This window comes from Hyperolius riggenbachi, chromosome 10, assembly GCF_040937935.1.
Source record: "Hyperolius riggenbachi isolate aHypRig1 chromosome 10, aHypRig1.pri, whole genome shotgun sequence".
NCBI classification, from domain to species: domain Eukaryota; kingdom Metazoa; phylum Chordata; class Amphibia; order Anura; family Hyperoliidae; genus Hyperolius; species Hyperolius riggenbachi.
Window position 1 is genome coordinate 198,948,897 of NC_090655.1, and position 14,249 is coordinate 198,963,145.

Genomic DNA, 14,249 nt, shown 5'->3' on the forward strand with positions numbered 1-14,249 from the left:
CCCACTTCCATCAGTTGGAGCCATTTTAACATGAGAAGTGCCTGCGCTGTTTGCGTATCTCTACAGCAGCCGCTGGAGAGATACGTAAAGGGCGCACTTCTCCTACGTAGCTGGCCGCAACTGACGTCAGTGATGGGACCCGGTTCTCGAAGCTGCGAGCAGCAGAGGACGGCGGCGTGGGAGGGATCAGAGCGGATGCGGCTGGAGGAAGCCCCAGGTATGTATAACATCTTTTTAATTTTTCATCTCCGAGTCCCTTTAAGCTGATGCATCATGCACTAAACTCTACTCTGCACTGATGATGGTGTGACTTATCACAAGGATTCGTTCAAAATATGACAAAATGTACTTGCCTGCAACCTACAGGAAAATAAATCATAAATAAAAATAAAAATCATACATAATGAAACAGTGACATCTCTTGGTCACGAGCCATTACTACAACTAATAACTTCCTAAACGGCAGACTCTTTACGTTTCTTTTCTAGAATAAAATATCTTCATGTGTTCATTTTTTATTCTACAAAATAAAATAACAAAAAATAAAACGTTGCTACTGTCTAGATTTTTACACATACAAGGAAGTGTAAATAAATAGAATAGGTATACAAATATACATCATAATGAAAAACAATGGTCAGTTACTTCTTCTAAGCTTACTCAGGATCCCGCTATTATAGGCAAACACATACACTAGTAAGTACAGTTACATTCAAGTGTTTGTTTGACCCTATACAAGCGCTCCCGCCACTGTGTACATCAGCCTTGTTCGGGTATACAGCGAGCACACAAAAGCTTCTGGGAAATGCAGTTCCTCAGCTCACCGCTCCGTGGTGAAAGTCTTAGGACTTTACTACAATACCCAGAAGACAGTGCGGGAACTGTGTAAATAAATGGTCCAATCAGGGCGTAGAAGTCGCAGGAATTGTAGAGAGTGCATGGTTTAGTGGCAGTGCTGTAAGCTGAAGGTTTGTAGATGACTTTTTATCCTTTGAATAATGAATGCAGATTTGAGTGAGTACGTCTCACTGCATGCCCCCATTATGGCAGTTCTGTGCATAGCCTTAATTCTATTACGTGGCTTGGCATGTTAACTACATGTAGCCCTCTATTTCTTCCCAGCTGTGCTTTTATTTGCTGGATTGCTTGGCACATATGTTTCATTGCATTAAAGTCAACTATTGCAATCCATAAATGGGATGAGATCCAGGGCACCACTCCATGTGGAAAATGGGTGTGGCCACACACCAGAATGTGGGTGTGGCCATGGGTGAAGCTAAAGTTACATGAACTTAAAGAGACTCCGTAACAAAAATTGCATCCTGTTTTTTATCATCCTACAAGTTCCAAAAGCTATTCTAATGTGTTCTGGCTAACTGCAGCACGTTCTACTATCACCATCTCTGTAATAAATCAACTTGTCTCTCTCTTGTCAGACTTGTCAGCCTGTGTCTGGAAGGCTGCCAAGTTCTTCAGTGTTGTGGTTCTGTGATGCATCTTCCCCCTCCAGGCCCCTCTCTGCACACTGCCTGTGTATTATTTATATTAGGGGAGCTTCTCTCTTCTCTCTTATCTTTTACAAGCTGGATAAAACCTCCTCTGAGCTGGCTGGGCTTTCACATACTGAGGAATTACATACAGGCAGAGCTGTCTGCACTCTGCAGGAAGAAACAGCCTGACACTTCAGTGGAAGATAGCTGCAGGGGGAAATAAACACACAAATGATCTCTTGAGATTCAAAAGGAAGGGTGTATACAGCCTGCTTGTGTATGAATGTATTTTCTATGTGTGGACATACTGTACATCAACCTACTTCCTGTTTTTGTGGCTATTTTCTTTGTTTATAAACAAACTTTTTAAAACTGTTTTTTAACCACTTTTAATGCGGCAAGGAGCAGCGAAATTGTGACAGAGGGTAATAGGAGATGTCCCCCAACGCACTGGTATGTTTACTTTTGTGCGATTTTAACAATACAGATTCTCTTTAACAGCAGTGATGAGCGAAAATGCAAATATTATTTTTGCTAAAAAAAAGCACTAATTTTATTTTCGACAGGTGAATTTTTGATCGAATATTTTTGCGTTCATTTTTGCCTAATGCCCGTCATTTTCGTGTTAAATACATAGTTTATCGCGTATGTTTTTCCGTGTCGCCTGCTACACGTAGTTGACGTATGTATTGCGAAGTCAACTACGCATGTGGTAACTGCGTCGATACGGATCATTATGCATGCGCAGAAATATTATTGCCCTTCTATACGTATACAATTCCGCATTGGAAGGTGGAATGTACGCATGTATTAGTTCACCCATGCAATAGCGGAAGCTGTTAGAGTGACCAGATTTTTGTCGGTTCAACCTGGGACAGATAGGGCTGAAAAATGGGGACTGCGGAACACGCAGCGCGTTGTACTGAAAAATGGGCGTGGTCATGACATTGTATGGGCGGAGCTAACATAATGATGTAACAGCGAGGCATAAGAAAGCAGTGTTTACGCCATGATGTGGTCAAACGAGGTTTCGCATCATGGGTGTGCAGAAACTGTGTGATGCTATTTAACCAGTTCACCCCCAAGGGTTTTTACCCTAATGGACCAGAGCAATTTTCACCTGTCAGTGCTCCTCCCTTTTATTCCCTAATAACTATATTACTATTTATCACAAGGAAATGATCTATACCTTGTTTTTTTGCCACCAATTAGGCTTTCTGTGGGTAGTACATTTTGCTACGAATTTTTTTTTATTCTAAATGCATTTTAATGGGAAAAATACAAAAAGAATGGGGAAAAAAATCGTTATTTCTCAGTTTTCAGCCATTATAGTTTTAAAATTAAACATTCTCCTGTGGTTAAAACCAACACATTGTATTTGCCCAGTTGTCCTGATTTTTAAACCATTTAAATTATGTCCCTATCACAATGTATGGCGACAATATATTATTTTGAAATATAGGTGTTATTTTTGTTTTTTTTTTGTTCTGGCCATAATTACAAGCCCCTATGTAATAAAGTAAAATTAATTTTCCCTCATAAAATATAGATTAAAAGTCCCTAAGGCAACTATTTATTTATTTATTTATAGCTGATTTTCTTTTACAAGTGTTTTTTTTGGGGGGTGGAAATGTAATTTATTTTTATTAATATTGTGTGGATATTATGTATTTGCCTGTATGTGCAATATACTTTTTGGCCACAAGATGGCGCTTGTGAACACTCTTCCATTAGGAAGTGATCACTTTTTTTTTTTTTTTTTTTTTACATTTTAAAGAGAGTCTGAAGCGAGAATAGATCTCGCTTCAGACCTCATAGCTAGCAGGGGCATGTGTGCCCCTGCTAAAACGCCGCTATCCCGCGGCTTAACGGGGGTCCCTGTCCCCCCAAATCCCCTCCGTAATGCGGGGAGCGCTTCCGCATTGGGGCAGGGCTAACCGCCGCAGCCCTGCCCCACGCGCGTCTGTCAGACGCGTATCTCCGCCTCTCCCCCGCCCCTCTCAGTCTTCCTTCACTGAGAGGGGCGGGGGAGAGGCAGCGATGCGCGTCTGATAGACGCGCTGGGAGGCAGGGCTGCAGCCGTTAGCCCTGCCTCCAGGAAGAGGGGAAAAGCGACCAAGGTTTGCGGGGGGTGGGTTGGGGGTAAAGGGACCCCCGTTAAGCCGCGGGATAGCGGCGTTTTAGCAGGGGCACACGTGCCCCTGCTATATATGAGAGCTGAAGCGAGATTTAGTCTCGCTTCAGTGTCTCTTTAACAACTGTGACAGTTTCCTGTTTTGTGAATGGATGCGGCCGCTGTTCGCGGTCGCGTCATTCACTCCAGGCAGTGCGATTGGGTAGAGGACCGCTCGGTCCTCTTCCCCAATCACCCAGCATGGGAACCCGACAGAAACGGCGGCGGTAGGGGCGTGGACACATGCGGAGCGGCGGCGGGAATGCGCGACGTATAAGAACGTCATGTTGCCGTTAATAGGCGAAAGCATGACGTTTTAATACATATGTTTGTCATTAAATGGTTAATAGTATACCGTAACCTCAAAGCAGCAAACATAGCCAACTATGACCATTAAAAAATAAATGCAGCAACAGCTACCCCAGACACCAGAAAATAAACGCAGTGTGGGCAACATGTCGGCACAAAATAAGTGCATTGCGGGCAACATTTCAGCACAAAAGAAACGCATTGCGGGGCAACATGTCAGCACAAAATAAACGCATTGTGGACAACACCTGGGGAAAAAAAAGAATTTACTCACCTGTTTGTTAATTTACTCACCAGACAGAAAACTCCTCTGGCGCACAGCTCCCCGGGCGATCCTCATGCAGTCTCCAGGGCTGACAGGCAGAGCAGGGCTACGGGAAGATGGCGCCCGAAGCCCTGTACTGGAGACACAAATAGTCTCCACTACAGGGCTTCGGCAGCCATCTTCCGTAGCCCTGCTCTGCCGGAAGAGGAAGACTAAGGAGGCTGGAGCGGGGCTGCGGGCTATGAACTGGCTCAGCATCTATCAGACGCTGCGGCCAGTTCATTCAGTACGGTGGCCAGAGTCCCGAGGCCGGGACGTCTTGCAGCTAAAAGCGGGACGTTTCCTGGGACCTCATGCAGCCTGGGACAGCGGACCCCGAAGGCGGTATGGTCAGCGTATGGTCAGCGTATGGTCAGCGTAAGCTATGTATCAAATAGGTAATATCACTTAAACGTAACTAGGCAGAGTTACCTGGCTTCTGTGCTGGGTGGGCTGGCCTACCACCAGGTTATCGAGCAGTTCCCCCATAGCATTTCCTGACTGTCTATTGGACCCCCTCCCATGCTCCTATGGGCCTACCACAATTTTTTTTTTTATATATAAATCTTCTAGATGCCTAATCATTAAGGAATGCTTTCACTGTATAATATATATCATATAAAATATTTTAGACTCTAATTATTTAAAAAAAAAAGTCTTACATATTGGAAATGCCTGTCATTTGGGAGATCATTTTGGGTGATTGGTTTGTGGCGAAAGCATGTTAACAAGCCTGTATTAGCATTTTACTGCATTGAGCAGGTAAGGCAAGTGATAGATTAGATATCTGTATAGAATAGACCTTATCTGATATCAGGTAGGGCAAGTAGATGATTGTGTGTTATTTTTTTATTTATTTTATTTATTTTCTGTTTTAATTCCTGTTTAACTTTATAAGGAGTCTGTGCCTTTTTTTTTCCTGATTCAAAAATTGCTCCAACTCCTCGACTTCAACTCCACAACCCTGGCGTCAGGGCCAAGGCTCAGGTGCCTTGGTAAAGGGATGATGTGTGTTTGTGACATCTGGCTTGCAGGGGGTGTGGGAGGACTGTGCCCACTGGGCTTGCTCACTTTACGGGGGCTCCTGCACACATGCCAGGTTGTGGCCTGAAGCTGTATTTATTGCCTGAGTTTAACCTAGTGCAAGGATGCCCAACTCCATTCCTCAAGGGCCATATCCATGCCAGTGTTTAAGATGGACAGATAAATAGTAAATGTGTTCTTCTGGATGATCCACACATTTCCAAAAATGTATAAGGATCTCAGCCTTTAAAGACTGGCCTAGTGCATTCACATACCTGTAGAGCCTGTGTACACAAACTGCTGTACCAACTCATCATGTTTGCACTGCACTTGTGCTGAGTGTACATATTGATGTACCTTGTAAGAGCCATATCAATTAATAGTAAAATGCATCTGTCTTTTAGGTCACTCAGTCTCCATGAAGAACAGATTTGCCTCAAAAAGTAAAGCCGCTAAATCGGCAACCACCAGATCATCAGTTTTGAAAACAGACGACAGAAAGAAGCTGGTAAGTAACATTCTAACTCGGTGTGTAATGTTATAAAGATTTCCTACAGATGTAAATCTAAATTTGCCACTAGGAAACTAGTGCCCATCAGGATACAGTACAAGTCAGGGAGGACAAGCTGATAAGTGTATGAAGTACAAAGAAAACTAATATACCATGGGGAAATGAAACACTGAGTTTGCTGAGATGTGAGGGCACAAAGGACTGGAGTACAAGTAATGGTCATGTCTAGGAGAACACATGGGAGGGGTATGCAATTTGTCTGATCAGCTGATGGGATTTGCAAAGCTCAGATTTGCTATGATCATGACTGGTAGATTACAGACTTGCATATCCGTCACCTGACCAAACTGATCACATGCTTCTCCATGAGTTCTGGACATGACTTTCACTAGCTAACCATGGAAAGATAAGAAGGAAGCGCTTCTTGTGTTTCAAAGCGGGATTGTCATCATAAAAATCAAATTTTTAGTAGCTCCTTGAACTACTACTGTATGGCCTAGTGCACACCAGAGCATTTCGGCTGCAGTTTGCGATCCGCTTGCGGGAGCGGATCCGCTTGGGTAATGTATTTCAATGGGCTGGTGCACACCAGAGCGGGAGGCGTTTTGCAGAACCGCATACTCCCGGGCTGCTGCAGATTTTGGATTGCGGATGCATTTCTGCCTCAATGTTAAGTATAGGAAAACCGCAAACCGCTCTGAAAAACGGCACTTCAGAGCGGTTTGCCAGACATTTTTTGTTACAGTAGCTGTTCAGTAACAGCTTTACTGTAACAATACATGAAATCTACTACACCAGAACTGCTACACAAAACCGCAAAACGCTAGCTGAAACGCTACAGAAAAAGAAGAAAAAGCGTTTCAAAATCTGCTAGCATTTTGCGGATCTGTTAGCGGTTTTTGGTGTGCACCAGGCCATAGTGTGTGTTTTGGCGGGTCGGGGCAGCATTAGGCATGTTTACTTTGCAAGTCGCAGTAGTCGACTATACAAATGGCCAATACCGTTACCCGGATATATGAGCGCCACAGTCATTCCAGAGTTCAGCTATGTAACAGCTGAACTCTGGTGCCAATTATCACCCCGCCGCAGTTGATCTAAAGATTGTCTATTAGCTGAACTTTCACCCAAATTAAGCACTACGCATGCTGCAAATGTAGTCTATGGTGTTTCCCATTGTAGCCAGTATCCAATTGATGTGTCCTGAGATTTAGATGTCATTTTTATTTTTTTATTTTTACACTCCTTGTATTGTTTAAAATTAAGTGACAACGGCGGCTCCCCCCCCCCCCCCCTCCCCCTCCATTCCCGTGCTGGCTGTGCGGACTGTGATATAGAATTATAGGAGCTTACTTTCCCTGGCATCCTGTTTCAATCAGCTGTGCACATGTTTGAGCGGTGTACTTTAAACCAGGATTCAGTTTTCCCAGCCAGTTAGTCAGTATAGTGTGCTTATGAGAGGCCTACTGCAAACATTTGCGTCTTATCTTCCAGGGCTGTGGAGTCAGTCGAGGAGTCGGAGTTGGAGCAATTTTTGGGTACCTGGAGTCGGGGGAAAAATGCACTGACTCTGACTCCGACTCCTAATAAATTTAAACTGTAATTAAAATAGAAAATATATGTTCAATTTCTCATATAATTTATATGTACAATAATGGCTCTGCTTAGTCCACAAAATCAAAAACGAGTTACTTGTACTACCTCAATAAAGCAGTCCCCGTATTTTTAAAGTCAGATACATATTCCTAACCTGAGGAGTCGGTGGATTTTTGTACCGACTCCACAGCCCTGTTATCTGCCACTCCTTTCCATTGCAGATGACACAAATGATAGGTCAAGTAACTAAAGACCTTGACATTGCAATAGCAGAGAGATTATACTCTCCACAGAACTTGTAAAGCCATAACTTCTCATGTATGTCAGTAACCAAGGGTTAGACCTTTCCTGTTTTGTGCAACAGTACTGGTCAGAGAACCTTGCGACTTTATATCTAGTGGTGATCGTAATGTGTCAGTTATGCAATTTCTCCTAATTTTTTTTTTTTCGCAATTCCGCATTGCGTAATTACATCTGTTACGTAGATGTATGTGTCTCATTGCTTGCGATCTCTTCACCTTTCAGATTGTTCCTTGTCCATCACAAAGCACAAGTGTGAAAATAGACATTGCAATGATAAAACTGTATATGCTGCAATAATGCATTTTGTAGTTCTATTTCCGTGTGAAATATAATAAGCCAGACCTCTCCCACCTCCACCCAGTAAAATATAGGTAGCCAGACCCCTCCCCCAGTAATGTGTAACCAGGCTTACCTGACGGTGGGAACACTGATAAGCATAACAGCAGCAGTTTTTGTGTTTAGTTTGGGCAGAGCACCCTAAGGGCTCTTTTCCACTATGAAATGTGATTGCGATCGCAATCGCGTTTCAATTTCCACCATGCGATTGCGATTGAGCTACTATATTCATTATAGTCCAGCTCAATCGCATACAAAACGCGGCAGGACGACGATTGCGCTTTGACCAAAATCGCATCGCAATCGGATCGCACTAATGGAAAATGCTGCTGCAGTTTCCATTAGTTTAATGTACCTTGCGATTTGCGATCAGAAGCAAATCGCAGGCTAGTGGAAAAAGGCCCTAACAGTGGGAACACTCTTTTTACACTCTCACTGTAGATCAGAGGCTCTACCTAGCTAGCACACACTCCCTATCTGTTACTGCCTAAAGGTAGCCATACATCAGGCGACTTGGCAGCCGCTCGACAGTCTGATTAGATTATCATAATTGATTCAGAGGAAAACCAGTGCCGCCACGTGCATGCCTGACCGACTACGCAACCAATTTTGTGATGAAATTGGTTGCATAAGTCAATCGCACATGCTGTAAGATGTAGGGCTGACTTGCTCGATCGGGTGTGCGGGGGTAATGGTGTGCAATTTTGGGACGAACGCAATGAAAACCCTGGCGCTGTCCCCCCCTAATATTAAATGTTCGCTCGGTGCCCAGTGTAAGTTATACATTACCTGTTCACTGGCCTCGGGCGCACTATGCTCTCCATACAAAGCGCTGCGGAATATGTTGGCGCTATATAAATTAAAAAAATAATAATAATAATACACGCGTGCCCCACATGATTGCCTAGTAAGGGTGTGCGTGTGAAGTCAGATGTCACACACGGCCACGTCACTAGACAACCACGTGGTGCGCGTGTATGGAGAACAGAGTGTGCCCAGAGCCAGCGGGGTACAAACGGAGGCCACAGACAGGTAATGTGTAGAGTACACTGGGTACTGGGGGGGACATTTAACATTAGGGGGACAGCAGCGAGGCAGTAGGATGCGACATCACAAGGCCAATTCCGGATTGATTTTAGCATGAAATTGTTCAGGAATTGGCCTGTGGTGTATGGGCAGCCAACTGATTTCTCTCTAATCAGATTCTATAATGCAGGGGTCTCTTTTGGTCCAAGGACCGCTTTACAGTATGAAATGTCTCCTGGGGACCGGTGGGATGGATGGAGCGGGAGGGTGGGTAGTCATGGGGTTTGGATGTGAAGGGGGAGTTTTGCTGGGGGGGGGGGGGGTACAGGTACAGGTGGTTTTGACAGTGTGCATCCTGCACTTGGGCAGCTTCTGGGCTGGGACACGGTGAGGCTTCTGAGGCTGGAGGTGATCAAGTCCAGATGAGTAGGCTTGGGAGGGGTGTAGCAGCTCATGGAAATGCTCCTCTGGCTGCTGGTGCTGAGACTGTGGCAGGGCTGCACAGGGCTCTGGACCTGCAGTATGCCTGTTTATCTGGCTGACCACTCTCTGTATACGTGCATGCAGCACAGCATCACCAAGTGGCACCGTGCTCTTCTTACTTCATCACATGTTCTACAGTGTACTTCGTTTAGTCCTGACAGATGACTGAGTACAGCGCCACCTTGTGATGTTGTGCTTGCCTGCTGCTGTGCATGAATGCATACAGAGAGAGAGGCCAGGCCCGCGGACCAGTATTGGACCGGTGGTTGGGGACTTCTGCTATAATGGAGAGATTTGTCTCTTGGTTGAATCTGCCCATGATCGCTAGATATATGGCTGCCTTAACACTAAAACACAGAAATCCCTCTCCAAACAAAGCCCTAACACACTTGGTGTAACCTCGTAAACACGCCTGACTTAAGTCATCTAAGGCAGCTGATAACTATTGCCTCAGCCTATGCCCAACCTGTGAATAATTTACCAAATCCCAGAGACGCTGATTGCACCCCCCCCCCCTTTACGCCGATCCCATAGATCGCGGCGCTCTCACGCCCACTGCGCGACATCACACATGCGCTGCTCAGAGATGTTAACTATGCAAAATGGCTTCTCTGAGCTCTTTGACCCAACTTGGGTTGAAGACAATCCTGAGAGACAGGTTGAGATATTTTCACTGCAGGAAAGTTCAAAGGGTCATTAGCTTTGCTTTGTTTTAAGGTTTAAAATACAGAGTGTGGTTTGTAAGCTGCAAATACGCCAGAATGACACTGACACACTCACTCACTCACACACACCCCCACACCCACACATCCCGAAAATACTGTAACTGAAAACTGTTAAGTAATAATTCTACAGAGGGATGCAGATTGCACTGAATTGCATGTAAAAATAATTTTTATGTAAATGACTTAGATTAACAAATTACTGTATCGATTTCTTTATGCTTGCAGGCCACAAAGCGCAAGAAAAGGCTCGCCAGTGACCAGAAAGCTACTGCCAGTAAAAGGCAATGTATGATGAACCTTTCCTATTTTCTTACTTGCCTTCTGCAAATAATTGTACTAAATAAGGTCTCCTTCTTAATAGAATTGTGATTTATGGCTCTGGAGAGGCAGCCTCAGCTGTTGGCATTGTGAGAGGGGACAAACATCCAATTTGCTTAATCCTGAAATACATGATCTCTTGCTGCAATATCAGGCTGTTTGCCCCAGCCCTTGGTAGACATAAAAAAGTGTCCATTATTTAAAGAGGATAGGGGTAAAACCTGGAGAAAGTCTAATGCACTACTGGGAATATAAAGAGTTTCTAAAAATAAAAAAATGCTTAACCACTTAAGCTCTGTCGTTTTCACTTTATGCATTCGAGCAATGTTCACCTCCCATTCATTAGCCTATAACTTTATCACTACTTATCACAATGAACTGATCTATATCTTGTTTTTTCCGCCACCAATTAGGCTTTCTTTGGGGGGGGGGGGGGGGGTACATTTTGCAAAGAGCTACCTTACTGTAAATGCATTTTAACAGTAAGAATAAGAAAAGAAATGAAAAAATTCATTATTTGTCAGTTTTCAGCCATTATAGTTTTAAAATAATACCGGCCTCCATAATTAAAACCCACGTATTGTATTTGCCCATTTGACACGGTTATTCCACCGTTTAAATTATGTCCCTATCACAATGTATCGCAACAATATTTTATTTGGAAATAAAAGAGCATTTTTCCGTTTTGCATCCATCACTATTTACAAGCTTATAAAAAAAAAAAAGAGAAATATATTTCATCTTTACATAGATATTTAAAAAGTTTAGACCCTTAGGTAAATATTTGTGGTTTTTTTTTTTGTTTTTTTGTTTTTTTTATAGTAATGTTTTTGTTATTTTTTATTAAACATTTTATGTGGGCATTTTTTGGAGGGTGGGATATAAATAGTGTTTTATTTGGGGAAATATTTGTGTATTGTAATGTTTTTACTTTTAGATGTAGTTTTACTTTTTGGCCACAAGATGGCAATCTTGAGTTTGTTTACATGACGTCACTCTAAGCGTACAATGTACGCTTAGAGGGACATAGCTTCAGAAAAAGCGTAGCTTCCGAGAGAAGCTGTTGCTTTTTCAGCGGGGGAGAGGAATCAGTGATCGGGCACCATAGCCCGATACATTGATTCCTGGGCTACCGAATCCGTGGCTGGGAGTGCGCGTGCACACGCGCGATTGGCCGCGGGAGCGCGCATGTCCTCCTTGACATTTTTATACGTCAAGGAGGACAAAGTGGTTAAAGATGTATATCACAGAGAGAGGGGGTAACTTACCTTAAGTCAACACAATATTGAGCAGAGTATGGTAAAGAAATAAGGTATTCACAAAGGTGCAGTGGCTTGCAAAAGTATTCAGCCCCCTTGAAGTTTTCCACATTTTGTCATATTACTGCCACAAACATAAATCAATTTTATTGGAATTCCACATGAAAGACCAACACAAAGCCGTGTACACGTGAGAAGTGGAACGAAAATCATACATGATTCCAAACATTTTTTTACAAATAAATAACTGCAAAGTGGGGTGTGCATAATTATTCGGCCCCCTTTGATCTGAGTGCAGTCAGTTGCCTATAGACATTGCCTGATGAGTGCTAATGACTAAATAGAGTGCACCTGTGTGTAATCTATTGTCAGTACAAATACAGCTGCTCTGTGACGGCCTCAGAGGTTGTCTAAGAGAATATTGGGAGCAACAACACCGTGAAGTCCAAAGAACACACCAGACAGGTCAGGGATCAAGTTATTGAGAAATTTAAAGCAGGCTTAGGCTACAAAAAGATTTCCAAAGCCTTGAACATCCCACGAAGCACTGTTCAAGCGATCATTCAGAAATGGAAGGAGTATGGCACAGCTATAAACCTACCAAGACAAGGCCATCCACCTAAACTCACAGGCCGAACAAGGAGAGTGCTGATCAGAAATGCAGTCAAGAGGCCCATGGTGACTCTGGACAAGCTGCAGAGATCTACAGCTCAGGTGGGAGACTCTGTCCATAGGACAACTATTAGTCATGCACTGTACAAAGTTGGCCTTTATGGAAGAGTGGCAAGAAGAAAGGCATTGTTAACAGAAAGCATAAGAAGTCCCGTTTGCAGTTTGCCACAAGCCATGTGGGGGACACAGCAACCATGTGGAAGAAGGTGCTCTGGTCAGATGAGACCAAAATGGAACTTTTAGGCCAAAATGCAAAACGCTATTTGTGGCGGAAAACTAACACTGCACATCACTCTGAACACACCATCCCCACTGTCAAATATGGTGGTGGCAGCATCATGCTCGGGGGGTGCATCTCTTCAGCAGGGACAGGGAAGCTGGTCAGAGTTGATGGGAAGATGGATGGAGCCAAATACAGGGCAAACTTGGAAGAAAACCTCTTGGAGACTGCAAAAGACTTGAGACTGGGGCGGAGGTTCACTTTCCAGCAGGACAATGACCCTAAACATAAAGCCAGGGCAACAATGGAATGGTTTAAAACAAAACATATCTATGTGTTAGAATGGCCCAGTCAAAGTCCAGATCTAAATCCAATCGAGAATCTGTGGCAAGATCTGAAAACTGCTGTTCACAAACGCAGTCCATCTAATCTGACTGAGCTGGAGCTGTTTTGCAAAGAAGAATGGGCAAGGATTTCAGTCTCTAGATGTGCAAAGCTGGTAGAGACATGCCTTAAAAGACTGGCAGCTGTAATTGCAGCAAAAGGTGGTTCTACAAAGTATTGACTCAGGGGGCCGAATAATTACGCACACCCCACTTTGCAGTTATTTATTTGTAAAAAATGTTTGGAATGATGTATGATTTTCGATCCACTTCTCACATGTACACCACTTTGTATTGATCTTTCACGTGAAATTCCAACAAAATTGATGCATGTTTGTGGCAATAATGTGACAAAATGTGGAAAACTTCAAGGGGGCCGACTACTTCTGCAACCCACTGTAGGTTGCATGATAGGAAACCAACCAGTTGTGGCAGGTGGAGATGTACAAATCAGACTCCACTAGGGTGTCCAGAGAGACATGGACATGGTCGCTCTCTTGCGAACAACACGACTGGTACCAGATGTGGCGGAGCGACAGGGCCAATGGCACCACCCAAAAGGAGGGTGAAAAGCACTACTGGGTAAAAGGCACCCAGAAGTATATTAACCTCCTTGGCGGTAATGACGAGCTCAGCTCGTCCATGACCGCCGGAGGGCGCCGCTCAGGCCCCACTGGGCCGATATAGATGATTTTTTTTTTTTTAAACACGCAGCAAGCACTTTGCTTGCTGCGTGTTGGAGACGATCGCCGCCGATCCGCCGCTACCCCCCCTGCAGACCCCTACGCAGCCTGGCCAATCAGTGCCAGGCAGCGCTGAGGGGTGGATCGGGATTCCCTCTGATGTCACGACGTCGATGACGTCATTCCGTTAGGGGAAGCCCTAAAGGAAATCCCGTTCAGAACGGGATTTCCTTATGGGCAAGCGCGCCGGCGACGATCGGAGGAGTGGGAGGGGGGAATCATGTAGCTAGGCTAGCTACATGATTTAAAAAAAAAATTACTGCTGTGCAGCCACCCTGGCGAAATCAATAGAACGCCAGGGTGGTTAAAGTGAACCTCCGGACTAAAAATCGACTCAGCAGCACTGAGAAGGCCTGGTGTTTCTTTAACAGTTTCACA

At 44.2% G+C, this 14,249-nt stretch overlaps 1 protein-coding gene across 1 annotated transcript in view; it reads left to right on the forward strand.

Annotated features, from left to right (window-relative positions):
* The first annotated feature begins 882 nt into the window (after window positions 1-882).
* CENPQ (centromere protein Q) overlaps window positions 883-14,249 on the forward strand; it is a 52,879-nt gene continuing 39,512 nt past the window's right edge. Inside the window, exons 1-3 of the mRNA XM_068255601.1 lie at window positions 883-968; window positions 5,704-5,807; window positions 10,502-10,562. Coding sequence (XP_068111702.1) covers window positions 5,718-5,807; window positions 10,502-10,562 — 151 coding nt within the window. The 5' untranslated portion in view covers window positions 883-968; window positions 5,704-5,717. The remainder of the gene's footprint in view (window positions 969-5,703; window positions 5,808-10,501; window positions 10,563-14,249) is intronic.